The sequence below is a fragment of the Balaenoptera physalus genome, assembly GCF_965194825.1.
Source record: "Balaenoptera physalus genome assembly, chromosome: 1".
Lineage (NCBI taxonomy): Eukaryota > Metazoa > Chordata > Mammalia > Artiodactyla > Balaenopteridae > Balaenoptera > Balaenoptera physalus.
In genome coordinates this window covers 74,311,240-74,338,231 of record NC_138882.1, presented here as the reverse complement: position 1 = coordinate 74,338,231, position 26,992 = coordinate 74,311,240, and the positions used below count along the sequence as shown (strand labels likewise).

Sequence of the window (26,992 nt, the reverse complement as noted above, 5' to 3'; positions counted from 1 at the left end):
CATCAAGTAACTGTCACAGATACAAGACCAACACCTCATTTCAAGATCAATTAGAAAAGGAATGTTTTGAGAAATAAATATTATATACGTACATCTGTATAAATATGTATAGATATGTGTGCATGTGTTTGCATGTATAGAGTAAGAGCAAACAGTCCTTAGGAAAACTGTACAAAATAGCCAAACACACAATCGACATTTAAAAGGTTATATACACATGGCTTTAATTCACCCAAAGAAATGCAGCATGTTAAAATCATAAGATAATCACAAGACAATTATTTTCTAATGCTTAGTACTCATCAATTCTCTTTTCTAATACTGTTTCCAGATGTAGTTTATACAACTTAGAGGTAAGACAGTCCAGGGATGAAGGAAAAAGTTTGGGAAATTAGACCTAAAAAGAAAAGCTAAATAATGCCCCTAAAGGAGATCAAAAAATTGAATATGTAAGAAATAGACATTTGCTATTATGGATCCAATTTAAAATAAACATTGTGGTCAAAATCTAAACATACATAAAAGATGAATCAAATAACTGACAAGAAGATGCATTCTCTTACTAAAACTGATAATCAGTAAGGCTTACCAGAAGCAAAATGAAATGGCAACAGAAATTAACACAAGCATCTAATTAACACAAACTCTATCAAGATTGAGTACAGGGCTTCCCTGGTGGTGCAGTGGTTGAGAATCCGCCTGCCAATGCAGGGGACACGGGTTCGAGCCCTGGTCTGGGAGGATCCCACATGCCGCGGAGCAACTAGGCCCGTGAGCCACAACTACTGAGCCTGCGCGTCTGGAGCCTGTGCTCCACAACAAGAGAGGCCGCGATAGTGAGAGGCCCGCGCACCGCGATGAAGAGTGGCCCCCGCTTGCCGCAACTAGAGGAAGCCCTCGCATAGAAACGAAGACCCAACACAGCCTAAATAAATAAATAAATAATTTATTTATTAAAAAAAAAAAAAGATTGACTACAAATCTCAGAAAAGATGGAAGGAGGAATATGAAAATCAGTATGAAATACATGAAAGGACAGTATGATAATGATATTTGGACATGTTCTGTTTCTACAAAGACCAGAGGTATAAAGTGCTTTGATTCATTCATTCCATATTTGTCGAATTCCAGACAAGATGGCAGAGTAGAAGGACTTGAGCTCACCTCCTCTCATGAAAACACCAAAATCACAACTAACTACTGAATAACCATGGACAAAAAAGACTGGAACCTACCAAAAAAGATATCCTACATCCAAAGACAAAGAAGAAGCCACAATAAGATGGTAGGAGGGGGGCATTCGCAATCTAATCAAATCTCACACCCGCCAGGTGGGAGACCCACAAACTGGAAGATAATTGTATTGCAGAGGTTCTCCCAGAGGAGAGTTCTGAGCCCCATGTCAGGCTCCTCAGCCTGGAGGTCTGGCATCGGGAGGAGGAGCTCCCAGAGCACTTGGCTTTGAATACCAGTGGGGCTTGATTGCGGGAACTCCACAGGACTGGGAGAAATAGAAACTCCACTCTTGGAGGACACACGCAAGGTCTCATGCACACCAGGACCCAGGGAAAAAGCCGACACTTCATAGGAGCCTGGGCCAGACCTACCTGCCGGTCTTGGAGGGTCTCCTGGGGAGGCAGAGGGTGGCTGTGGCTCACTGTGGGGATAAGGACACTAGTGGCAGAGGTACTGGGGAGTGCTCATTGGCATGAACTCTCCTGGAGGCTGCCATTTTGACACCAAGACCTGGCCCCACCCAACAGCCTATAGACTCCAGTGCTGGGATGCCTCAGGCAAAACAACCAACAGGGTGGGCACACAGCCCCACACATCAGCAGACAGGCTACCTAAAGTCTTCCTGAGCCCACAACGACCTCGAAACACACCCCTTGACATGGCCCTGCCCACTAGAGGGACAAAGCCCAGATCCACCCACCAGTGGGCAGGCTCCAGTCGCTCCCACCAGGAAGCCTGCACAAGCCTCTAGACCAGCCTCCTACACGAGCGGACAACACCAGATGCAAGAGTAACTACAACCCTGAAGCCTGCAGAACAGAGACCACAAACACAGAAAGTTAGACAAAATGAGATGGCAGAGAAATATGTTCCAGATGAAGGAACAGGATAAAACCCCAGAACAACAACTAAGTGAAGTGGAGACAGTAACAAATGGAATGACTGCCTAAGAAAAAAAGGATAGATCTAGTCTCTGCCTTCAGGGAGCTCACTTCAAGGAGTCTCACTTAGTGGGACTTCCCTGGTGGTCCAGTGGTTAAGATTTTGCCTTCCAATGCAGGGGGTGTGGGTTTGATCCCTGGTCAGGGAGCTAAGATCCCACATGCCTCACGGCCAAAAAACAAAAAAAAAAAACAAAATCAAAAAACAAAAAACATAAAAAAGGAAGTTAGTAACTTCTAAATAAATTCTGCAATTACTGAATAGACATGTTCCTTCAGAAAGGATAATCTGTTTACATTCAACACAGTCTAAATTAAATTGCCTTTTAAACCAGCAATTTACCTTCTCTTTCTCTGATTCTGTACTCACCAAAACGACTTTTTAACAATTAACTTGCTTCCCACTTACTGATACTGGAAAGAGGGTACCTAGGAGGACAACAAGCATCAGTTCTGATGTAACAGTTCTTTAACTAGGTGTAAGTTATTCCGCTTCTTGGATCTGTTGAGTATGATCAACGTGAAACACATTTTCAAAAGGCACCATCAACCATAAGTGACTTAAACTACATTTCTAGAATGCAAGAGGGCAACTAGTCCCTAAAGAGGAAGTAGGTACTGGTTCACTAATCAGCATGAATACACTGATGAATCAGTATATTACACTTCAAACACATGAAGAAATATTAAACTGGCAAAAGTGAAATGCTGTTGTCTTCCAAATTAATACAAGAGTGGACAGACAGGAAGTAATCTGTGCTAATCACTGAAAAGCCTTGGAATATTTACTAAGAAAGGAAGTTTTATTATTATTATTATTTTTTTTTTTTTGGTAAACAATGGACAGGCAATTAGCTTTGAGGACTGTTTCAAGGTTTGAACTCAAAGAGAAAATTCAATTTATTGGCTGGCCTTTTGAGATTTTTCTTGTCTTATTCCAGCATTCTCTACCCTCACAAAAAAGGTTATTTCTAAAAAGCCATTATGAGGGACTTCCCTGGTGGTTCAGTGGTTAAGAATCTGCCTGCCAATGCAGGGGACACGAGTCCGAGCCCTGGTCCGGGAAGATCCCACATGCCGCAGAGCAACTAAGCCCATGAGTGACAATTACCGAGCCCACGTGCTGCAGCTACTGAAGCCCGTGCACCTAGAGTCCACGCTCCACAACAAGAGAAGCCACCTCAATGAGAAGCCCATGCACTGCAACAAAGAGTAGCCCCCGCTCGCCACAACTAGAGAAAGCCCGCGCACAGCAATGAAGACTCAACGCAGCCAAAGATAAAAAAAATAAAATAAAAAGCCATTATGAGATCTTTTAACATACCTTCAAGGATCATCAAAAAAAGTCCCTGACGAAAACTATCAAAGAGTCCAAGTGGATCTCTACTGATACTTAATATTGCTTTCAGGGAAACGGTATTCGCTTTCCCTCCCAGAATAAGGAGAGCAGAGGAAGAAGGGGAAAACAATATAAGCTCCCTGCCCCTACTAGTACAAGAGCCATCACAAAACAAAACTGCCCACCATGACAATGTACTGCTCTAAGTATTTCTTGGGAAACATGTACTTCCTATATACCCCTGTCATCCTCTCCACCACCCTGCTTCACATGTGACCTGACCAGGGGTCCTCTGGGATGAAAGAGAAGAAGCAAAGGGCAGGAGATTCGCCTCTCTCCTTCACTTCAAACCCCCCAGCAAGCTCAGTGTTTAGCTTTTATAAGAGAACCACCTGAGCAAAGACATGCCCACTAAACCCTGACAAGCCTGAGCCCCTGCTTGCTTTAAGAGGCAGAGCTGAGCAAAGCAGTCGCTGAAGGCAAGTGCATAATCTATATACATAATCTTTTTATATGTAAATGTGTTATCATAGTTTTAAAACACATTTTCTCTCTCCTTTTAAAGCCAAACGATAGCTACTTTCATAAGAACACTCCAACTAAGAAATGATTGGGGCCTACCATTAAGATCTTTATAATATGATAAAAAGCATCAAAAGATTCAAAGTGAAAAAGGAAACATAAGACCAATAAATATGCCAAAAACCATTCACTTCACTAGGAGTCAATGGGCTTCCAGCTAAGGTGGAGTTACAGGGATCAGATTTAGCCTCCACCTTAAGCAACTAAAAAGACCAGGTAAAATACGTGAAACAACAATTTTCAGACACTGGACAGACAGCTCAAGACAGTGATCCCTGAGAGAGAAACAAATGAGGTGAGCCCTACACGTATTCTTGCCTACTGCCTGGAAACAGTTCATCACAGAGCAGGGAGGAGGAACTTAGGTGGGGCCCAACAGATACTCTGAGTTGAGGAAACAGGTTGGGAGTTCAGGGAGTATGTGATGGCTACAGTCTGCAGGCTGAGTATGGGACAGAAGAGAGCTGCACAGGAGAACCCCCGAGATCCCCCTTAAGTCTTCATCTGAGAACTGGTCAGTTGTGAGGACACTACCCAAGGCCAGGAAAAAAAACTAACCAAGAAGGTGAAAAAAATCCCCAAAACTCACACAGGGCCAGGAATAGTTCATGTTCCCAAAAGCCACAGTGAGAAAAACCTCACTAATACATAGAGCATCAAGCTAGGTATTCAAGAGGGTATTCAGTAGTGGGGTAAAATTAGCTGCTCTGGTCATACCTAACAAAGCATAGAAGCAAGCCTTGCAAGGATCAAATTGATTCCAAGTAACTTCACTGTGTCCCAGAACAAAGTTCATTAATATTTTTTAAAGTACAAGAATATTCGGCATCCAACAACATACAATTCACAATGTCTACTGGTAATAAATTACCAGACATGCAAAATGTAGGAATGTTATATAACACCTAACCAGAAGGAAAAAAACCAATCAATAGAAACAGAACCAGAATTGAGAGATGACAGAATTAGTAGACAGGGATATTCAATGTTATTATAACTATATTCCATGTGCTCAAGAAGGCAGAGGAAAACATGAGCATGTTAGGGAGCAACGTGGAACAACAACAAAAAAGACTCATGTTGAACTTCTAGAGGAGAAAAATACACTGGATGGGATTAATAGCAGATTAGACACTAAAGAAGAAAAGATAGATGAACTTCAGGCATAACAATGGAAGTTACCCAAAATAAAACACACAGAGGAAAAAAACTGGGGAAAAAATGAACAGAGCATCAGTGAGCTGTAGAATAGTTTCAAGCAGCCCAACATATGTGTAATTGGAGGCTCTGAAGAAGAGGAGATATAAAAGGGGGCAGAAAAAAAAATCTGAAGAAATAATAGCCAATATTTTTTCAAATTTAACTAAACTGTAAGTGTACAGATTCAAGATCAATAAACTCCAAACAAAAGAAATATAAAGAAAACTGCATCAAAAGCCATAATGATGCACCCCAATGTTCGTCGCAGCACTGTTTACAATAGCCAGGTCATGGAAGCAACCTAAATGCCCATCGACAGATGAATGGATAAAGAAGATGTAGTACATATATACAGTGGAATATTACTCAGCTATAAAAAGGAATGAAATTGGGTCACTGTAGAGATGTGGATGGACGTAGACTGTCATACAGAATGAAGTAAGTCAGAAAGAGAAAAATAAATATCATATATTAACACATATATGTGGAATCTAGAAAAATGGTACAGATGAACCAGTTTGCAAGGCAGAAATAGAGACACAGATGTAGAGAACAAACATACAGACACCAAGGGGGGAAAGCGGGGTGGGTGGAATGAACTGGGAGACTGGGATTGACATATATACACTAATATGTATAAAATAGATAACTAATAAGAACCTGCTGCATAAAAAAATAAAGTTTTAAAAAAAAAGGAAGATATAATGAAATTGCTTAAAACTAGTGGTAAGAAGAAAAATCTTAAAAGCAGCCGAAGGGGGAAAAAACATTAAAACAGAGGAACAAAAATAAGAATGACAGCAGACTTCTCTTCTGAAACAACACAAGCCAGATGACAGTGGTGCAACATCTTTAAAGTACTGAAAGAAAAAACTGTCAACCTAGAATTATCTACCTAGAATTCCTTTAAAAATGAAAGCAAAATAAAGACTTTCAGACATACAAAACCTGAAAGAACATCTCCAGCAAACCTGCACTATAAAAAATGCTAAAGAAATTTCTTCAAGCAGAAAAAAAATATGATAACAGATGGAAATTTGGGCCTACCCAAAGGAATGAAGAGCACTAGAAATGCTAAAAATGTGGGAAAATATCAAATATTTTTATCTTATAAAAGATAATTGTGCATAGTTTAAAAATGGAAGTGGCAAAGAACTGCAGATCATGATTAACTAGAAAAATCACTAAGAGGAACAACTGAGAGCTATAACTGTAGGCTGTGGTCAGAGGGTGGGATTTGTTTAGTTATGGAATAATTTTGGGTAAAGGCAGGTCCAGGGTATGATCATCAGAGAAGAGCTTTAGAGAAAATATAGTAATATATTTTTGACTGTAATATGTAAAAATATTACGTAAGATATTAAAGAAAATGGAATGGGGAGTTTAAAGGAAAAGAAAATTAATATCAGATAGTCCATTTCAGAGTAAAAAAAAAATTAGGTATTATTCAGGATTTAAAAAGTAATTTTATAATGATAAAGGAGCCAGTTCTTAAGAAGATATAACAACCCAAATGCTTACGCGCAAGAAAACGTGAGAGACAAATCAGAATAATAAATTATCAGCTTTGAGTTACCACTTTTAATCTATCAAATAAAAAATAAATTTTAATAGCAGAAAATACCTTGTTGGGAGAAAATTCTCCAGGAATATTTTGACACTACTGCATGGTCCAGGCTTTCTGAGCAAAGGACACTGGCAAGCTGACTGAAAAACAAAGGCCTTAGAAGGCAGAGACAGGGTCTCCCAAAAGATAGAGGTCACTGGAGCGATGTAGAGATATAAAGCTCTCTACTTCCTGTTCCTGGAGACATCTGCTTATATTCCAGGGTAATAAACCTAATGACACCTTCCCCCTTAATCCTGGAGATGTGCTTAATGAGTAACCTCTCTCCAGAGAAGAGAATGGGCAGACATGCAGCCCCCATATAAGCTGAGTCTCATAATTTTAGGGATCCTCTCCTGCGGTGCAACCACTGCATGCAACAGGGTTAACATCTGCCTCTCACTGCATCACCCCATGGGGACTGGGACTCAGAAAACTAGTGCTAAAGTATTGCTCTGGGTACAGCATCTGGGTGCTGTAATAAGCCCTTTCCCTAATCCAGAAAGCTTCATGTCTCTTGTCAGAATACACATATAACCTTGCAAGTAGGGGAACTCTCAGACCCTCCGTTTCTGACATAACACACTGATGAGGAAAAAAAAATCATCACAGCCTACACTGAGAGATATCCTTGACTTATATTTTGGTGTATATCCTCTGAATTTTCTAATATTCTGTAATGACAATCTAGTACTTTTGCTCTTTAAGTCTGTAAAAAGCTAAACTTTATGTCTTAAGAGGGGAGCATCGATGAATCTATGAAATCTTCCAGGCAACTAAGGTAGAAAATAAACCTGAAAAAGAAAAGTGAACTTAAGAGTCATCAGAGGAAAAAGTAAAAAGAAAACAAGTATACACAGTAAAATGAAAAGGAGACAAGCTACAAAGGATACATTATCACTCCAACAAAGAAGGAAAAGAAAACCTGCCGAGGGAGATGTCACAAGGAGCCAGAAGGAAATCACTGATGGAAAGCTTGTTGTACATACCAAGGTGAGCATATGGAAATGTCTTCCTACTTCATCAAAAAGGTATCACCTAATAGCGCATCAAGGTCTAACTGCAAATCATCATAAAGAACTCACAGAACAGTGCAAGAGGACTTTTCTGGAAGACATTAAATTACAACATACCCTTATTATCCTGGCAGCCTCCAAAAGGATTCGGCAACGTTCCATGCCAGATTTTTGACTCCATATTTTAAAGGCAGCCTTTGCATCTTGAACAGCTAAATTTACTTCCTTTTCTCCTGAACAAGTGAAAGTAGCTATCACTCGCCCTATAAATACAGGGAAAGTCAGTGTTATCGCAATTGGTTGCCACATATTTTAAATAAAGTATTGTGTATCCAATTTTCCTTTTATTGATCCTCTTCTTGTTTTTAAGTATGTTTTGATTTAGTGACCACCCTTATACCAGCAGCTGAACTTTTTAAGAATCTAATAAAAATTGCAGACTTCTGTCCAGAAAAATGTACTGAACCATATCACAGAATTATAGAGAGAACATGTCCCTTGCCTAGCACACCATGAACTTCAGGGTAAGAACCCCTGCCCTCCTCTATTTTACATTTGGGTTTACTAACATTAACCTCCAATCAATTATTTCACAATGCTCCTTAACAATGTTTGAGAATCCCAGAGGTCTTACAAAATCAAAGTACTCCGTCTCCTGGATTATGAACTCTGATTTTAAATCACTGGTTTATGTTCTATACAAGTCATATAATACTGATACTTGATGAATATGGTTAATAAACAGAATATCAAGAAAAGATATTCCTAAAAGCAAGAAAATTTTTTTCTCAAATATGGGGAAAAGACAAACAGTCCCTCATTTTCTTATTTCAGTCTTATTCCCTATCCTGGGCAAAATATGAAATGATCAGTTTTTCTAGACCCAAATCCCAAGGGTTGTGACTGACTGTACTAAAAAGAATTCTCTAAGATGTCAAGTCAGCAGTTTCTTTTCCCCTCCCACAAGAACACCTGGGACTCTACTTTTTCCAGAGATTTCACAAACCTGCTATTTGTTACAAATTTGAATAGCCAACTGGTAAAGGCAGTGCTTAAGGATCGCACACACTGTAGGTAATTAAAATAAAGAGCAATTTTTCTTTCTTTTGTATCAATATGGGGGTGGGGGTCAAGAGGATGTTTCCTCCTACCTAAAGAAGAGCCTGATGGTGTCTGTGGGCCCCTTCCTGCTCTGACAAGTCTCTGCTCTGTGGTTTGGTGTAATTGGTCAAATATAAATTCTCCAGTCTCTTGAAATCCAGTTTTATCCCTCTGGCTACATACCACTTGGTTTGCACAAACATTTACATTTTTCTCCTCACAAATATTCCATAACACCCAGCAAAACAAACACAAAGCAAAACCAAAACAAAAAACCTCTTCCTCATTTGCTTTGTGATCTATGGAGCTCCCAGGGCAAACTGAGGGCCTGGCACAGTGCTGGGCACACATTAAACATAGGATAAAAGCAGGATTTTTTTTTTTTTTTCCCTTTCCCATTTCTGGTTCATGTTCGGAAATATTTTAACACTAGGGGATGGCAACAAAGTCCTCATTCACGCTAATTAGAAACCTCTGTGCGCGCTCCTCCATTTTGGCACAAGTGTTTCTTTTCACCCCGTCCTTCTAGAATTCCTCTACTACGTGCACGGTTGAAGACATTACTGCAGTCCTAACCTTAAAAGTTAATAATTAACGAAGACCCCACCTCACCCACCGGGGCTTTGTGGACTCTGTTCAGGCCCTTGTAAAACTACCCATGACCCCATCGAGCAACTCACCAGCCTGTCCAGTTTCCTACGACCCCCTTCGTGTCCGGCCCACATGCTTTCGAGTTTGCACAGCACCGTTAGCTGCCTACACATACAACTTTATACTCTACACTGTCACTTACCTGTGCTCAGTAAACGTCTGCTGAATGCACTACATGAAGGTTCAGGGAGGTAGACTAGGTTCACCCCCGGGGCGGGGGAGAGTCAATCCGCGCCCGACCCTCGCCCCTACCCCGGTCCCCGCCGCGTTCCCCGCCCCGCCGCCCCGGCCCTGCCCCCCGGTCTCCGTCCCGTTACCGGTTGCTGGCTCGAACGCCTTCTCGGTGCCGGAGGCGTCCACCGGATCCACGCGGGCCCCGCCGCGGTAATTGAGCGGCTGAGACACGACGAAGGTGCCAGTGCTCATGGCGGCGACCAGAGCAGGCCGGAGAGTGTGGCGAAGCGGAGACAGCCCGACAAGACCCGCTCGCAGGAACATGGGGGACTGGCGCGGTGTCGTGCCCTAGGTTAAGGGGAGGGGGCGAGGGGCGGGGGCCGCGAGAGGGGCGGGGCCGCGGGGAGGCAGAGCTAGCTGCGGGCCGAGGGGCGTGGCGCCGCTGGACTAGAGTTAAGGGGCCTCCAGGCAAGGAGCCGGGCCTTCCGGGGCGGAGTTTGCGAGACATTTGGGGGCCCACGCTAGACTCGTCCGCGGTCCAGGTCTGGCCCTCGCTTAGCTGAAAGGTTGGGCGACACACCAGAGACTTACACACACGCACACGCATGCACGCTTTCTCTCTCTCTCTCTCTCCCTCCCTCCCTCCGTCTCTCTCATTTTCGCTTTCTTCTTCCAGATCAATATTTGAAACAAGAGTTATCAGGTAAATCACTGCATGTAATCATCCCAGGATTTTACTCTCGATTTTTCCGTCTGAAGAAAGCTGAGGATTGGAGTGCTAGTAATTTTACTTTGGGGATTACTTCACTCTTAAGCCACCATTTCTTTATTTGTGTAATAATACTTTAAAAAAGTGATTGCCTTTGTTGTACACCTGACACTAACACAACATTGTAAATCAACTATACTCCAATATAAAATAAAAATTAAATTTAAAAAAATTTTAAATGTTATTGTAAAGACCAACGGGAGGACTGTCAAGAAAACATACGATATTTTGGAAAGTGCTGGGAGCGGGGGTGGTGGTGGGATGAATTGGGAGATTGGGATTGACGTATATACACTAACATGTATAAAATAGATAACTAATAAGAACCTGCTGTATAAAAAATAAAATTCAAAAATTCAAAAACAATAAATGCAGTAAATAATTCTGAATAAATTAAGACAACTAAAAAAACCATGATATTTTGATGTGAAACTGCTTTTTTTTTTAAACATCTTTATTGGAGTATAATTGCTTTACAATGTTGTGTTAGTTTCTGCTGTATAACAAAGTGAATCAGCTATACATATACATATATCCCCATATCCCCTCCCTCTTGCGTCTTCCTCCCACCCTCCCTATCCCACCCCTCTAGGTGGTCACAAAGCACCGAGCTGATCTGAAACTTCTTTTTAAATTCCGAAAGGTCTATGTAAATTCTATTAATGACAGCAGCACAAACGGAAACCTAATAACAGGTTATAAAGAGCAAAATCCTCATGAAAAGGCCTGTGGAAGAAAGGCACTCCCAAGGTCCCAGCAGCTAAGGGATCTTACACAAAAGCAGTCTTGTTCATTCTTCATACTGAACTCCCATGCATCTGCAGCAGAGACTTTCATGAACAGAAATTAATTACCAATATGCACATTCCATTATTTCCGGCAGGCTTGTTACTCTTCTAGCGGCTGCAGGCTTGCTCAATGTTCTTTCCTTTACCTACTAGCACAATATTAGGGAGGGTGATTTTCAGGTTTGAAACAGAAATAAACTACACTGGTGAACTTTTCCAGAACTCTATGCCAATTTGTTAACCCCTGCAATGCTTCTGAGATTTGTAGGTCTTGGTCCTCAAGTGGAAACAGCAACATTCAAACTTAGAACACCTGGGGCCAAACTCAGCTACTACCTTTGTTATTATTGGCCGTTGGAAACAGAATTGAAACATATCATGAGTTGATAACCAGCAATGTAGATTTCCAGGATCACTGGATCAAAGATGGTCATTTGCGTGTACAGAGACCACACGGTCTCAAGGTTTTTACTTGGGGGGTGCAATTCCTGTTTATAATGTTCTGCCCCAACAAATGCATTTTGACTTGTCAGATCATGGTTCCTGATGTTTGTTTTAGACATATGGTCATGATGTCTGTTGTTATAATTCATAGATTATAAAAATGACAAAACTCCATGAAAATATTCAGCTCTGCCCCTTACCTATCGGTGCTTTTATTTTTAGTGATATTAACATATTATTATTTGAAAAACCCAACATGTAGAGAGAGCTTTATAGGTTGCAAAGCCCTTTCACATTTATCTCCTCACATAATGCTCATAATAACCCTGTAAAAGAAAAGGAGACTAGTACAGATTGAGTGAGGAGCTCATATAGGGCACTCATAAATATCTCAGTGGTAATTCTGCAAGTCAGGTTTTATCATCCTTTGTGTAGATGAGGCAACTAGCTCAGAAAGGTTGTAGATCTCCCCGCCTGGAGGACCCGGCATGGGAGTCCAGGTCTGTGCAAATCCAAAGCACGTTTCTTCTCACTACACCAGGTCCAGATGGTGTCCCCATGAAGGTTGCCATCAAAATTCACTCTTAATTGGGTGGTCATTTATCAAAGAAAAGGGGGATTTTGAAACCCAGGAAGCTGGCCCTGGGGAAAAGATTTAAAGAACCTGTAAATTTCCTGGGAGGAGCTTGTTAGCAATACTCCCAAAGCAGCTGAGAAGCCACAGAGGGTGTTGGCCAGTTGTGATCAGGGTGAAAATTTAAAGAGACAGGCACACACCGAGTGAGAGGAGTGCACCTCCTGAGATGGATGCACGAGGGACGGCACAGGTGAAGGGATAAAGAGGAGTGGGAGGAGTGGAATCGTTGCTAAAGGAGGAGGAGAAGCTGAGAGAAACTGCCTACCTCACAATTTGCTTAAAGCCAAGCCTGGGTGCCACTAAAGCCGCCTCCATATCCAAATTTCCTTCCCCAGAGAATTGGAGGTGAAGAAGAAAATCCTCTTCCCCCATCTCCAGGATTCCCAAAGGAGGGAGCCCTTGGGAATCCATTTGGGGTCCCTCACTCCCCTCTCACCCCCATGTCATCCAGCTGCCAGGCTGTTGCTTTGGCTTAGTTTCATCATTAGCGGTACTCCATGCTTTGATACATCCACCAGGAGGAAAAGAAAATGTCTTTAGGGAGTAGCCAGCTCTTACTCCATCTTCTAGAACTACATTAAAAATAAACACTCATACAACTTTTTTCCTGGATACAATAATATATCTATTACACTTTTAATTCTTTCAATGAGGAACCAGAAAACCATCCACACAAAAAGAGGAAAAAAATTATTCAGAATCCTTTTCCTGCCCATATTTACAGGGACTTTCTCTTATAATAGTTTACAGATTGAATTCCATTTTAAGCCTTGAGAATGCACACATTCTTCACATATAGAATATAATTGTCTTGGGACTTCCCTGGTGGCACAGTGGTTAAGAATCCACCTGCCAGTTCAGGGGACATGGGTTCGATCCCTGGTCCGGGGAGATCCCACATGCTGCAGAGCAACTAAGCCTGTGCACCACAACTACTGAGCCTGCGCTCTAGAGCCCTCGTGCCACAACCACTGAAGCCCGCGCGCCGAGAGCCCGTGCTCCGCAACAAGAGAAGCCACCACAGTGAGAAGCTGGGGCACCGCAATGAAGAGTAGCCCCTGCTCGCTGCAACTAAAAGAAAGCACGCGCGCACCGAGGACCCAACACAGCCAAAAATAAATTAATTAAAAAAAAAAAAGAATATAACTGTCTTACTCAAGATCTAATAGGTTTCCTGATCTATGCACCCTGACGCTAGGATTAGGTCTGTAATGAATATTTGTTGAATAAGCAAATGAACAGTAATTCAGTCAGAGGTGTTGCAAATCTGGACTTTGACATCATCACCCTGATAAAAATGTTCCCGGACGCCAGTTAGTTATCTCTACTTGGAGAATCCAGTCTTTTCCATTTTCAACGTATTTTTCATGCTGTAATAGTCATATGTTCAAAAAATAGGTCGAATTTGTAAATATCAGGTAGTATGAAACAGAATTTGTGAAAGTGGTCTTAAAAAACGTACTGTACAATTGTTGTCATTATAATCATAATGCATTTATAGTTTGCAGTGCCTTTCTGTTTTGTTTTGTTTAATGAAAATCAGAGTCATTGACTTTGGAATTTGTTCTTGGAGCTAATAACCCCAGAATATGAAAGATCATGGATCTTACAGAAAAATTTAGAACCCATCTGTATCTGAGAGAGCAGAGTTATACTGGAATTATTTCAACTCTTTTACATGTATATGATATATCATTGGTTGTATTAGTGTTTTTTTCTAAAACATAATAGAACTTTGATTATTTGCATGGGTATAATATGTAGTCAGTTAAAAACAAACTTTAAAAGCTTAAACAAGGACCTCTCTATAGAGGAATATTGGAATATTTTTCCAATTTCTTGAGTCTATAGTATTTCAAAATAAAGTTTTAAAAATTAAAAAGGAACACATGCTCACTATAGAAAAATCTTTAGAGATTTTTTAAAAGAAAATTAAAGCAATTATTTCACCACCTAGAAATAATGTTAATAGCTAAGCACCTATTAAATACTATCATACTTTACTGTTTTACTTTGTATTATCTCATTTATTCCTCAAAATGACACTATACGGCAGGAACTATTAACCCCATTTTACAAGTGAGGAAACTGAGATTTGGCAAAACTGAGTAATTTGTCAGATGTTAGATAGTAAGATAGTAAGAATGAATGAATCGGCTATTGGCTTAGTTGTTTTCTTAGGACAGAATCCTAGTTAGACCTAGGTGTATAATTGTTTTTAAACCTTTTGATACAAATTTGCAGGCATCCTTTTTTAAAGCTAGAGGTATTGAGGTATAGTTTACAATAAAATGCATTCATTTTATTTTTTTAATACTTATTTATTTATTTAATTTATTTTGGCTGCGCCAGGTCTTAGTTGCAGCACGTGGGATCTTTGTTGTGCAATGCGGGCTTCTTAGTTGAGGCATGCAGACTTCTCAGTTGCAGCCTGCAAACTCTTAATTGTGGCATGCACGTGGAATCTAGTTCCCCAACCAGGGATCAAACCCAGGCCCCCCGCATTGGGAGCGCGGAGTCTTACCCACTGGACCACCAGGGAAGTCCCAAAATACATTCATTTTAAAGGGACAGTTCAATGAGTTTTGACAAAGGTATACACTCATGTAACCATCACCTCACTCAAGATATGTGGGCAGTTTATTTTTTATTATATGAGTGTGTAAATATTAGTCGCCACTGAGCCAATGCTAATAAGTGGCCAATTTAATTACATTTGCTTTCTTTATAACTTTTTATTTTTCCTGGAGTTCATAATTGCTTCTAATTTCCATTTGTTTAGTTTTCTGTGAACACTTGACCAAGTCCTTCCACACCTTCTAGCAGCTCTGTAAAACCATGCTCCATACAATTTCTACGTGGTCAGATCTATTAGAGAATGTGTTTTATTCCCCTGAAGATATCTGTGTTGAAGCCTTCTGACCTCATCTACTCTGCACTGGTTGCTCTCTCAACCTGCTGCCCAGCTATTGCCCTGGGAGTTCCCTTGCTGTCATCTTAAGCATTCATTCCCTTTGCCTCTGCCCTGTGGTCTCCTCTGCTTCCTGCCTACCATGTCTTCTTCTTTCTTGGTGTATTCCTTATTTTAACAAAGACATTTTCTAGTAGTAACTTCTTGAGAAAGGATATAAGGGAGGTAAATTTTTGGAAATTGCCTGATTGAAAAGGTTCATTCTCACCTCCTGCATGATTGATGATCTAGGTGGGATCAGGTAAGTACAGAATTCTAAGTTGAAAATAATTTTCATTTAGAATTTTGAAGGCAACACACCTATCATCTTCTAGTTTACAACATTACTGTTGAGAAGTCTGATATGTGTAGGCAGTTTTTCACCTGCCTTTCCAACAAGCATTTTTTTGAGGACCTGTTCTGCACAAGGCATTGAATTAGATGTGAGAGTATACAGGGCTGAATAAGCCTCACACATAGTAAGAACTTTAAATAGCTGTTTGTGAAGCCAGTTACCAAGATGGCCTCGAATAATCCCTGCTTTGTGGTATTCTCACTTTTGTGTACTCTCCTCTCAAACTACACCAGGGTTGGTCTCTGTGACCAGTAGAAAACGGCAGAAGTAGTCACTTCAGGGGTTAGGTTCTAAAGGATACTGTGGCTTTCCTCTTGGACACTGTCTCTCTCTGATCACTTGCTCTGGGGGATGCCAGCTGACGTGTTGTGAGGCTGCTGTGGAGTGGGCCTCATGGTGAGGAACTGAGGCCTATTTTGAACAGCTATGCTGGTCAGGTTGGGAGCACACCCATCAGCCCTAGTCTTCAGATGATGCTAGTTCCAGCCAACAGCTTGACTACAACCTCATGAGTGACACTGAGCCAGAACCACCCAGATAAGCTACTCCTGGATTCCTGACCCTCCGAAACCAACTGAAATTAAAATGTTTATTGTTGTCAGCTGCTAATCAAGCTTGGAGTAATTTTTTTTATGCAGCAATAGATAACAAATACACTACTGAATTAATTGAGGTAGTTATGGTTCTCTGCCTCCCAAAAAAATTACAGCCTTGGCTTTTTTACAGGGTAAATACATTTAAGAATAGCTTATTTCAACCTTGATATATGTCATTGTCCTCTAGAAATCCTCTTCAAGAGTCCTATTCATCTGTTCATTTAACAGAATTTTACTGTGTGCTAGGCATGAAGTTAATGGTGATGAATAAAACAAACATGGGGACTTCCCTGGTGGTGCAGTGGTTAAGAATCCACCTGCCAATGCAGGGGACACGGGTTCGATCCTTGGTCCGGGAAGATCCCACATGCCGCGGAGCAACTAAGCCTGTGTGCCACAACTACTGAGCCTGTATGCCACAACTACTGAAGCCTGTGTGCCTAGAGCCCGTGCTCCACAACAAGAGAAGCCATCGCAATGAGAAGCCCGCGCACCGCAACGAAGAGTAGCCCCCGCTCGCCGCAGCTAGAGAAAGCCCGTGCGGAGCAACGCCCAACGCAGCCATAAATAAATAAATAAATAAATAAATAAATAAATAAATAAAAAGTGATATCCCTTAAAAAAAAATGATCTGTACGCTCATGAGCTAAGATTTAAGAGAGTAAGATAGAGAATAAGCAAATAAATAAATATGCAATCACAAATTTGAAAAATGCTGTGACATTTGTGTGGGTAAATGAACAGAAATGTCTGGCAGAGGAGGTGACGACTAAGCTGAAACTGGAAGGAAAAGAAGAAATTAGGCAAGGAAAGTGTTGAGGGCAGAGCATTCCTGACAGAGAGGACTGAAGGCATGAAAGTTCTCAGACAGAGAAGAGCTGGGCATGGTCTAGAAACTACTGATGACTCGGGGTAACTGAAGTGTTGCTGTGATGGATGACAGTGGCTCAAGACAAAGCTGGAGGATCAGCATCCGGCCACAGAAAGGAGTCTGGATTTTATCCTAAGAGCAATAGGACAGTCGTCAAAGGTGTTAAGCAGGAGAGTGACCTGATCGAGCATAAACTTTTAAAAGCTCACCCTGCCTGCTCTGTGAATGATGGATTGGAGGGAGGGAGCAACACAGGAAGGCAGCAGAAGGACCCAATTAGGAAAGGTTTTTGCAGCCATCTAATCAAGAGATGATGGTATCTGGACAGACTGGAGTAGCAGGGCAGTGGATGAGTCCAAGATATGTTTTAAAAGTAGAAATGATAAGACTTGATAATGAATTGGACCATTCTTCCATCAAGGATCTACGATTAGCAGCACTCCCCTGCCAATATTCAGATAAGCTCTTAAGGTCCATTTGTAGGAAAATGTTGGGTAGTCAAGCTTCCAAGACTCCAGACACATCCAAATGAGGCCCAGCATGTGGCAGTCTGCCTTTCTTTAAAAAAAAAAAAAAAAAGTTCTGGATTATGATTTATGTTAGAAATTGTCCAAAGTACTTTGGTTAAACCTTGCAAAAGAAAAACAAGAAACCAGATCTGAAATTTCAAACATCAGACATTTCAGTGAAATTTTTATAGTGTTGTAGAAAAATAAGTTTTTAAGCCAGGATTCATTTTTCAGTTTGACCTGAAGTCATTAACAATAGGTACTACATATAAATGATCAATATCTCCTATCTGGCCATATTAGTCTTCAATTATCTAATACACATCTCTCAAACCTTGATCTCCATACAGATACTAAGGTTTACATTTCAAATAGGTAACACAGACTTTGAAAGGGGAGTCCTTATTTTTTTCACTTTGCAATAGCAGGAAAGCACAACAGAAAAATCTATTCCACACGATAAACAACAGAACACAGTTAAATTAATCTCACCATGATTGGTCAGAAAGTAGGTTCTCTGTTTACCGTTGAATTAATTACATTTCATATTTGATTGCATTATCAAAGGCAAACATAGCAGATGCTTATAGAAGAAATAAATTTTTTTCTCCATCATACAACATGCTGAGCAGTGCAGGAATAATATGGCGGCCCTAAAGTGTTAGGGACTCAGGCACCCTCTGTCTCATTGCTCTGATACTCTCACATGTTAATTTCTCCATGTTCCTTCAAAGGCCATTCTCACTTAACTTCTCATAGAAGAGCTTCTGACATACCGAGACTTAGCTACCATCTTGTATATCATAACAAGTATCCAAGGCAATTCTAATGCCAGGTAATTTTGACGTAGTCCTTGGACCACACTCAGAACGACTAAGCATTGTTTCCCAAATTATGACTCTCAGAACACTGATTTTGCAAGATGCTCCTTATAAAAAAGGATTCTACTTAATATATCCTTCTCCTGGAAATCAGCAATAATTATTAGCACATTTAGAGCTCAAGTAAGTGCTGCAGTAAGGAAATCTGTTCAAAATAGGTGAGGGAGATTAGAAGTACAAACTTCCAGTTACAAAATAAATGAGTCATGGGGATGTAATACACAGCATAGGGAATACTGTCAATAATATTGTGAAAACTTTACATCAGTCTTATAATGGTGATCAGTTTGTAATGTATAGATGTATCGAATCACTATGTTATATACCTGAAGCTAATATTGTAAGTCAATTATACTTCAATAAAAAAATAATAGCAATGAAAGAAAGAAATCTGTTCAATGTTGTAACCCACGATTTCCCAATCTTATTTGAATGCAGCACACTGTTTTTTTCAAGCGGCAACTGTTAAACACTCTGGAAAATGTTGTTTCAGAGTCAAGCTGGGAGACGAGACTGTTAAAGTTTATCAGTTAAGGAATCTCGAGCATCCTTAAATTGAGCAATTTCAGTTGAACAGTGAGAAGAAGCTGGACTATAAATTACAGAATGAACCGGAGGTCGCATGGACACAGAGAATGTACAACTGTACTTTCAAGAAGTATATGAAAGGAAGAAAAGTTCAGTACTGTTTCAGGAAGAGAAAAGGAGCCAGGAAGAGAGAGAGCTTGCAAATCCAAGAGAAAGAAGGAACAACTGATGGAAAATTCCAAAGGAAGTAAAAAAGGGGTGGGACAAAGAGAGTAAGTAAAGACATGAAGAGAAGTAATGCTACGGGTTTTTCCCTCAAAAAAAAAAAAAAGATAAAAATATGAGTGTAGATACATATGTTTGAAAGTGAAGGAGCATGGCTGAAAGGGAACTGTTTTTCTCTATAAAGTAGGAAACAAAATCACCTGCTGAAAACGAGGAGCAAAGAAAAGCTTCAAATGGGAGATAAAAATTTAGGAACAGCACTTTATTAGAAATAAGAAACACTGCTGAGTCAGAATTAGTAAAAATATTGTTGAGCAAAACTCATTTCTGATTGGACTGTTGAATAAATTTTTCTCCATCCTCAGTGGTCCAGGAGAGGAGCAAGCAGGTGTTAGTATTTGTAAGGATCGATGGAGCAAGGGAACCAAAGGCCCACCCAAGAGTGTTGTTGAATGATAATTTTGTTGGGTTGGTAAGAAAAGGAAGCTAGAAAAAGAGAATGATGGGTAGAGGTTAAGGCTTTGGAGGTTTCTAGGATGTGGAAGAGCAGGTTTGGTGGGGATATAGGAGTGGAAGAGTTGGGAGGTTAACAGGGTGTGTTCACATGAGATTTCTATGTTCAAGATTTCAGAGTTTTAGGTGGTAATTAGATCAATTCACGGGAATGAATTGTTGGAGTGAACTGGACGGGAAGGTTGCTGCAGTAAAGGATATCTAGGAATTGTAAAGCTAATAAACAGGACATACGACATAGTGAAAACAACAATAGCTACCATTAAATCCTGGCTCAGTCTCTTGAACAAGTTGCTCAACCTACTCAGCATGTTTCCTTTTTTTGTTTTGTTTTTGTTTGTTTCATTTTGTTTTGTTTTTGTGGCCGCACTGCACAGAATGCTGGATCTTGGCTCCCCAACCAGGGATCGAACACGTGCCCCCTGCAGTGGAAGTGCAGAGTGTTAACCACTGGACGGCCAGGGAAGTTCCTGTGTTCCTTATTTTTTAAGAAAAGGGGGAAATAATAACTATCTGGTAGGAGCAATGTGAGAAGACAACATACATGAAGTATCTGGCACAGTGAATTTAAAAAGCAGTAGCTATTATTATTGGATTGGTTGGCTCTGAGGATTTTATAGATGCCTGGAATGATGGCAGAAAAATGATTAAAAAAAAGATCAGAATAGGCCAGATGATGAAGTCCTCCACGAAACTGAGGAACTGACTTGTAAGTTGCTAAGGGGATGATCAGGAGCTGAGAGATTGCTGAGAGGGTAGGTCTTAAGAGTTCTCATCACATACACATACACACATACAGACACACAGAGAGAGAGAGAGAGAGAGAGAGAGAGAGAAATAGTAACTACGTGAGATATGTGAGGAGATGAATACGTTAATTAGCTTGATTATTTCACAATGCATACTTAAAACATCAAGTCATACATCTTAAATATATACAGTTTTTCTTTGTCAATTATACCTCGATGGAGATGAGGGGGGAAAAAAGACTTGAGAGAACCCAGAGAATGTTGAGTCCCTGACTGTGGTACTTTCTGATTCACTATCTTCCATGTCCTCATTGGAAGTGGCTGTTCAGACTTCTGCTTCCGATGATGATTGAATAACTGGGGCCAGATTCATCTTCCTGCCTTAAACAACTAGAAGACTGGGCAAAATATAGGAAACAATAATTTACAGACATTGGACAACAGGTAACATAGGACAGTGATCTCTGCAAGTGAGCTCTTCAAATTTCCCAGCTCTCTACCTTAAAAGAGTTTCCAGGCCATAGTGCAAGAGAGGAAACCCAAAGATAGCCCAGCCATGTTCCTGTATGAAGGAGACATAATTCAGAGTAGCTAGAAAGGAAGGAGCTGTGCAAAGAGAGAGCTTTGGAGAGCTGCAGGGAGTCCCTGATCTGAAGGCTGACGACTGATCTACAGTACTCAGTAATGAGGAAACTACCCAGGGCCAAGGGAAAACCCACCAGAAAGGAGGAGACAGAAAAATCCCTTGAGCTCATATAGGATTGGAAATTGTTTTTGTTCCCACCAGCCAGAGTGGAAAGACCTTATACCATAGGGCATTGTGTAGGGTCCTTGAAAGGATATTGCCTCAATAGTGGGACCAAATTAGCCCTAGGCTAGTGGTTGCTCTGGGACTGACAGAACAAATCTTAAAGCAAGCCTCAAAAAGATCAAATCAATTTCAAGTAACTCATCTGTGTCCCAGAAAACCCCCCAAATATTTAAAGGAATACAGTAAAGTCCAGCACCTAACAAAGTAAAATTCACAATGTCCAAAAGCCAATTAAAAATTATCAGGCATGCTAAGAGCCTGAAGGAACATCAGTCAAAAGAAAGACCCAGAAATCACACAAGTGATAGAACTATTAGATATGGATGTTAAAATAGTTATTATAAATGTATTCCATATGCTTAAGAAGGAAAACATGAACATGATGAGAAGGAAAATGGAAGATATATGTATGAAAAACATAATATCTGAATATTGAAAATACACTGTGTGGGATTAACAGATTAGATACTGCAGAAGAAAAGATTAATGGATTTGAAGACAGCAGAAGAAACTCCAAAATGAAACACACAGAAAAAAAATACTGAAAAACACAATGAACAGAGCTTTAGCGGGCTATGAGGCAATATCTAGTGACCTGACATATATATAACTGAATTCTCAGAAGGTGGGGGGATTAGGAGGTGGAGAGAAAAAATACTTGAAGAAATAATGGTCAACATTTTTCTAAATTTCATGAAAATTATAAATTTTCCAATCCAAGAAGTTCAATGAACCTCAAACAGAAGAAATATTAAGGAAACTAAATCAAAACACATTCTAATCAAAATGCTAGGAACCTGTGATAAATAGATATTTTAAAGTGGGTGCTAAGGAGTCCTTCTTCGAGGACTATTTGGCTTTTGCAGCCTGATTTTGCAATCTGAGAGTCCAGGATTTGTTTTATTTTAACAAAACTTTTTTTAGGCCAGGTTTCCTATGGCTTCTTCAGGAATACTCTCACTTTACAAACTTACAAGGCTTTTAATCTGTTTGCTTCTATTCAGTTCCATGTGCCAGGGGAGACACGCAGAGTTCTTTTCTAGACAGAGTCCTTAATCTGTTTCAGCACTTTGTTTCCTTGCCCCAAGCTTCTCCTTCTCAATAGTGGTAGTTGCCTTGAAAACATCTGAAACAACTGGGCAAGACTGAAATAAGCTCTTTGTCTGACTGAGATGTCTTAATGAGAGGCCTCTAAGCAGCAAGTCTCATCTCTTGCTATTTATGGTATTGAAGCAGTTGGCTTATTAATATCTACAACATCTCAAACTTCTGAGCTCTTTATTCCCTTCTTCTGCCTGCAAACCAGTAGATTCTGGTCTGAGTGCATCTCTTGCTTGTAATACCTAGATAAAAACAGCAAGCAGCACTATAAATAATAAATGCTGGAGAGGGTGTGGAGAAAAAGGGACCTTCCTACACTGTTGGTAAGAATGTAAATTGATACAGCCACTATGGAGAACAGCATGGAGGTTCCTTAGAAAACTAAAAATAGAGCTACCGTATGACCCAGCAATCCCATTCCTGGGCATATATCTGGAGGAAATTATAATATCAAAAGATACATGCACCCCAATGTTCATAACAGCACTATTTACAATAGCCAGGACATGGAAGCAACCTAGATGTCCATCAACAGAGGGCTGGATAAAGAAGATGTGGTACATATATCCAATGGAATATTATTCAGCCATAAAAAAGAGTGAAATAATGCCATTTGCAGCAACATGGATGGACCTAGAGATTATCACACTAAGTGAAGTAAGCCAAACAAAGACAAATATCATATGATATCGCTTATATGTGGAATCTAAAAAAAAAACAAAAACAAAAACAAAACAAAAGAGGGAATTCCCTGGCGGTCCCGTGGTTGGGACTCCGCGCTTCCACTGCAGGGGGCCTGGGTAAGATCCCACAAGCCCTGAGGCATGGCCAAAAAAAAAGATACAAATGAACTTATATACAAAACAGAAATAGACCCACAGACATAACAAATTTATGGTTACCAAAGGGGAAAGGGGGGAAGGGATAAATTAGGAGTTTGGGATTAACATTAACACACTATTATATATAAAACAGATAACCAACAAGGACCTACTGTATAGCACAGGGAACTCTACTCAATATTTTGTAATAATCTATAAGGGAAAAGAATGAATCTGAAAAAAATATGTGTGTATATATATATATATATATATATATATATATATACACATATATATATATATATAACTGAATCATTGTATTGTACACCTGAAACTAACACAACATTGTAAATCAGCCATACTTCAATAAAAAAAAATCTAAAAAAACAGCAGGCAGCAGCCAACTCATACTTTCTGGCTCATTCCAACCACCTTCCCTCGCACGACTGGCACAATAGGGATTGTGTCTGCCTTTCAAGTTACCACAGCATCAGTTCTACCAAACGTTTTGCCATGGCAGAAGAGGAGATGCCATCTTTTCAGCCAGTGATACCAGTTCCTAACCTCCTGCTATGCTTCCGCTAAGCCAATATTACCAATTCTAAGCCAATCATTCTATTCTGTTCTATTCTATTCTACATTTTTTAGCTGCACAGGTGCAGCTTGCGGGATTTTAGTTCCCCGACCAGGGATCAAACCCGGGACCTCGGCAGTGAGAGCGAGGAGTCCTAACCACTGGACTGCCAGGGAATTCCCTAGGTGTTTATTTTAAATAGCACTCCACTTCAAGGTACCAATTTTTCTATTAGTCAGGGTATGTTAAATTAGTTTATGAAACAAATCCAAAATGTAAGAGCTTGAACACAAAAGAAATTTATTTACAACTTACCTAACATTCCAGGGGCATCTAGGTTAGGATGTTTAAGATCTGTGAGGCCAGGGGTGGGGAGGAGGGGACTTGGCTCCCTATAGTTACAGAAGGACCCGGGATGCCATCTTCAACACATGGTTTCTGAGGATGCCCTCTGTGTCACCCTGCCAGTCATCCAGGAAAGACAAAGAGCAAGGAGGTATAATGGGTCAGGCATGGAAGTCGCTCATTTCACTTCTCTTCCCACACCAGTGGAGAGAATTTAGCTGCATGGCCACACCAAGTTGCAACTCATCATCGGTTAACTAGGAGAGTGAAGTATGAATTTGTGGAGACAGCTATCCACCCCCACTACAGATATTCTATTAGTCAGTGTTCTCCAGAGAAGCAGAATCCATAGGGTACATTTATATAGACAGAGAGAATGAAAGAGAGAGAGAGAGAGATTTTAAGGAATTGGCTTATGTGAGTTGGGAGGGTTTGCTGGCAAGTCTGAAGTCCTTAGGGCAGGCTGGCAGGCTGGAAGTTCAGGTAAGAGTTGAGGTGGCATAAACAGTAATGGAAAAGGATATGAAAACGAGTGTTTGTATATGTATAACTGAGTCACTTTGCTGTACAGCAGAAACTAACACAACATTGTACAACTATACTTCAATAAAAATAAATTTAAAAAAAGAAGAGTTGATGTGGCTATCTTGAAACCAAATTCCACAGGGCAGTAAGCTGGAAACTTGGGCAAGATATCTGTGTTGTTGTCCTGAGGAAAATTCCCTCTTATCTGGAAAACCTCACTCTGCTTTTAAGGCCTTCAACAGTTTGGATGAGGCTCCAGTTACATCATGGAGGATCATCTGCTTTCCTCAAAGTCTACTGATCATGAACTCTTATCACATCTAAAAAGTACCTGCACAGCAACATCTAGGTGCTGTTTGTCCAAACAACTGGGCATCATAGCCAGGCCAAGCTGACACATAAAATAAACCATCATAGACAACTAAGTATTAACCGTAGTTATTTTGGAATAGGCAGTGAAGGTGAGGCAGGAGGACAGTATAGGGGAGGTAGGCATAGATTTTTGTTATTTTTATATCTTCATAAATATTTGTTTCTTTACCGTGTGTATATATTACTTTCTTTTTAAAAAAAAACTGTTGTTTTTAAGAAGGGAGATAAGATGATATAGACTGATGATATAAGTCTGAAAAGAAGACAGGCTTTTTGAAAAACTGAGGATCGGGCAATGGGTAGCTAAAAGCATGTCATCCCCACCTCTTGGTCCTCAGATAGGAGTGTCAGGGAAACAGCAGCTTCTGCTCAGGAGGGTTGTGAATTACCGTGTATTGCCAGATGCATTTATGTAATTATATGTATACTTCCCTCATGAGAAAGCCAGGTTTTTAGTTACGGGGGTTGGAGTATTCTATGATGAAATTGAGGCTGTGGTAAAGTCTAAGCAAAGAGCGGGGCAGCAGAGGACTTGGTGTCGAGGAAAGGGGAAGCGGGAGGAAGAAGGGCTTGGCTGGATGGAGATGGGAGATAAGAGGACAGACAGTGGTGGGGCGGCCAGTAGGATAAGGGGAACCCTTCCAGGTCCACCTGCTCTCTTTCTCTCCTGATTTTTTAGGATGGTTGCCAAGTCAAGGAAGAAGCAAACCTTTTGTGGGTTTTATTGTTGCTGTTATTGTTTTTTCTTGGACGGACATTGAGAGGTTTGAGGAGTGGCAGAAGGGGAGTCCAAGAGGGGAAAAAGGTAATAATACCTGTCATGCGTTTATGAGATCTGTGCCTTCATGCTAAACCCCAGGGAGCCTCCCATTGGCCCTACTCGAGTAGCCATTCTAGAATCCTCTCAGTGTGCAGTCCACTCTGCCTGCTTCCCTTTTGCTGTACAGCGGCCAAGGGGCTCCAAGAACACAGAACCTCACTCCCCTGGAGAGCCTGCAGGACCAAGTCTCACCACTAGGTGGCACACACACAAAAGCTGTAGGTTAACCGGCGGAAGGATAAAAATTAGACAACTAGAAAAATCAAAGCCATATAGCAAAGAAGGAATTCAAGAATGAGGTCTACAGATTCAAATATCTATTGCGTTTTTTGAAATTTTGACTACCAAGTGGCTTTTTCCGGTGCCCCCAAACTTGAGGCTGGATGCTTGGTCATGATGGAAAGAAATGTCTCTGCACCAGGTGGCAGCAGATAGCAAGATACAAAATAAGAGAGGCTGATGACCCATCTAGAGCCAGGTTACCTCCTCAGGCAGCCCAATTCTATCTTGAATGGCCTCTCTGAATCATTATCCATACCCCTTAATATTTGTACCCCACCCAAAGCCATTTCTCCCTTTTCCCAGGCTTAACAGATCCTGGATTTTTTCCCCAGTGTTTAATTCCCTCGCCACATAACTAGGGCAAATCATGAGTAGACTAAACCAACCAGGGTTGTCTTATTCCCCTTGGCATTGATGGGCTTGGGGATGAGCGTGTGACCCAGATCCAGCCAATGGGCACTGGAGAGGCTGGGCATCTTCTGGGAAAAGATTTCCCAGCTCTTAAAAAAAAACCCAATATGAAAGTTGGACAGCTGCATGTAAATCAATAAAGTTAGAACACACCCTCACACCATGCACAAAAATAAACTCAAAATGGCTTAAAGACTTAAACGTAAGACATGACACCATAAAACTCCTAGTAGAGAGCGTAGGCAAGACATTCTCTGACATAAAATTAT

At 40.7% G+C, this 26,992-nt stretch overlaps 2 protein-coding genes across 2 annotated transcripts in view; one reads left to right on the top strand and one right to left on the bottom strand.

Annotated features, from left to right (window-relative positions):
* ALDH9A1 (aldehyde dehydrogenase 9 family member A1) overlaps positions 1 to 10,311 on the bottom strand; it is a 28,435-nt gene extending 18,124 nt beyond the window's left edge. The window contains exons 1-2 of the mRNA XM_082472290.1: positions 9,990 to 10,311; positions 8,038 to 8,183 (exon numbers count right to left, since the gene is read on the bottom strand). Of these exons, the coding sequence (XP_082328416.1) occupies positions 8,038 to 8,183; positions 9,990 to 10,170 (327 nt within the window). The 5' untranslated portion in view covers positions 10,171 to 10,311. The remainder of the gene's footprint in view (positions 1 to 8,037; positions 8,184 to 9,989) is intronic.
* The window catches only part of LOC309638699 (uncharacterized protein), a 65,955-nt gene that overhangs the window by 23,629 nt on the left and 15,334 nt on the right, over positions 1 to 26,992 (top strand). The gene's annotated exons all lie outside the window — the stretch shown is intronic.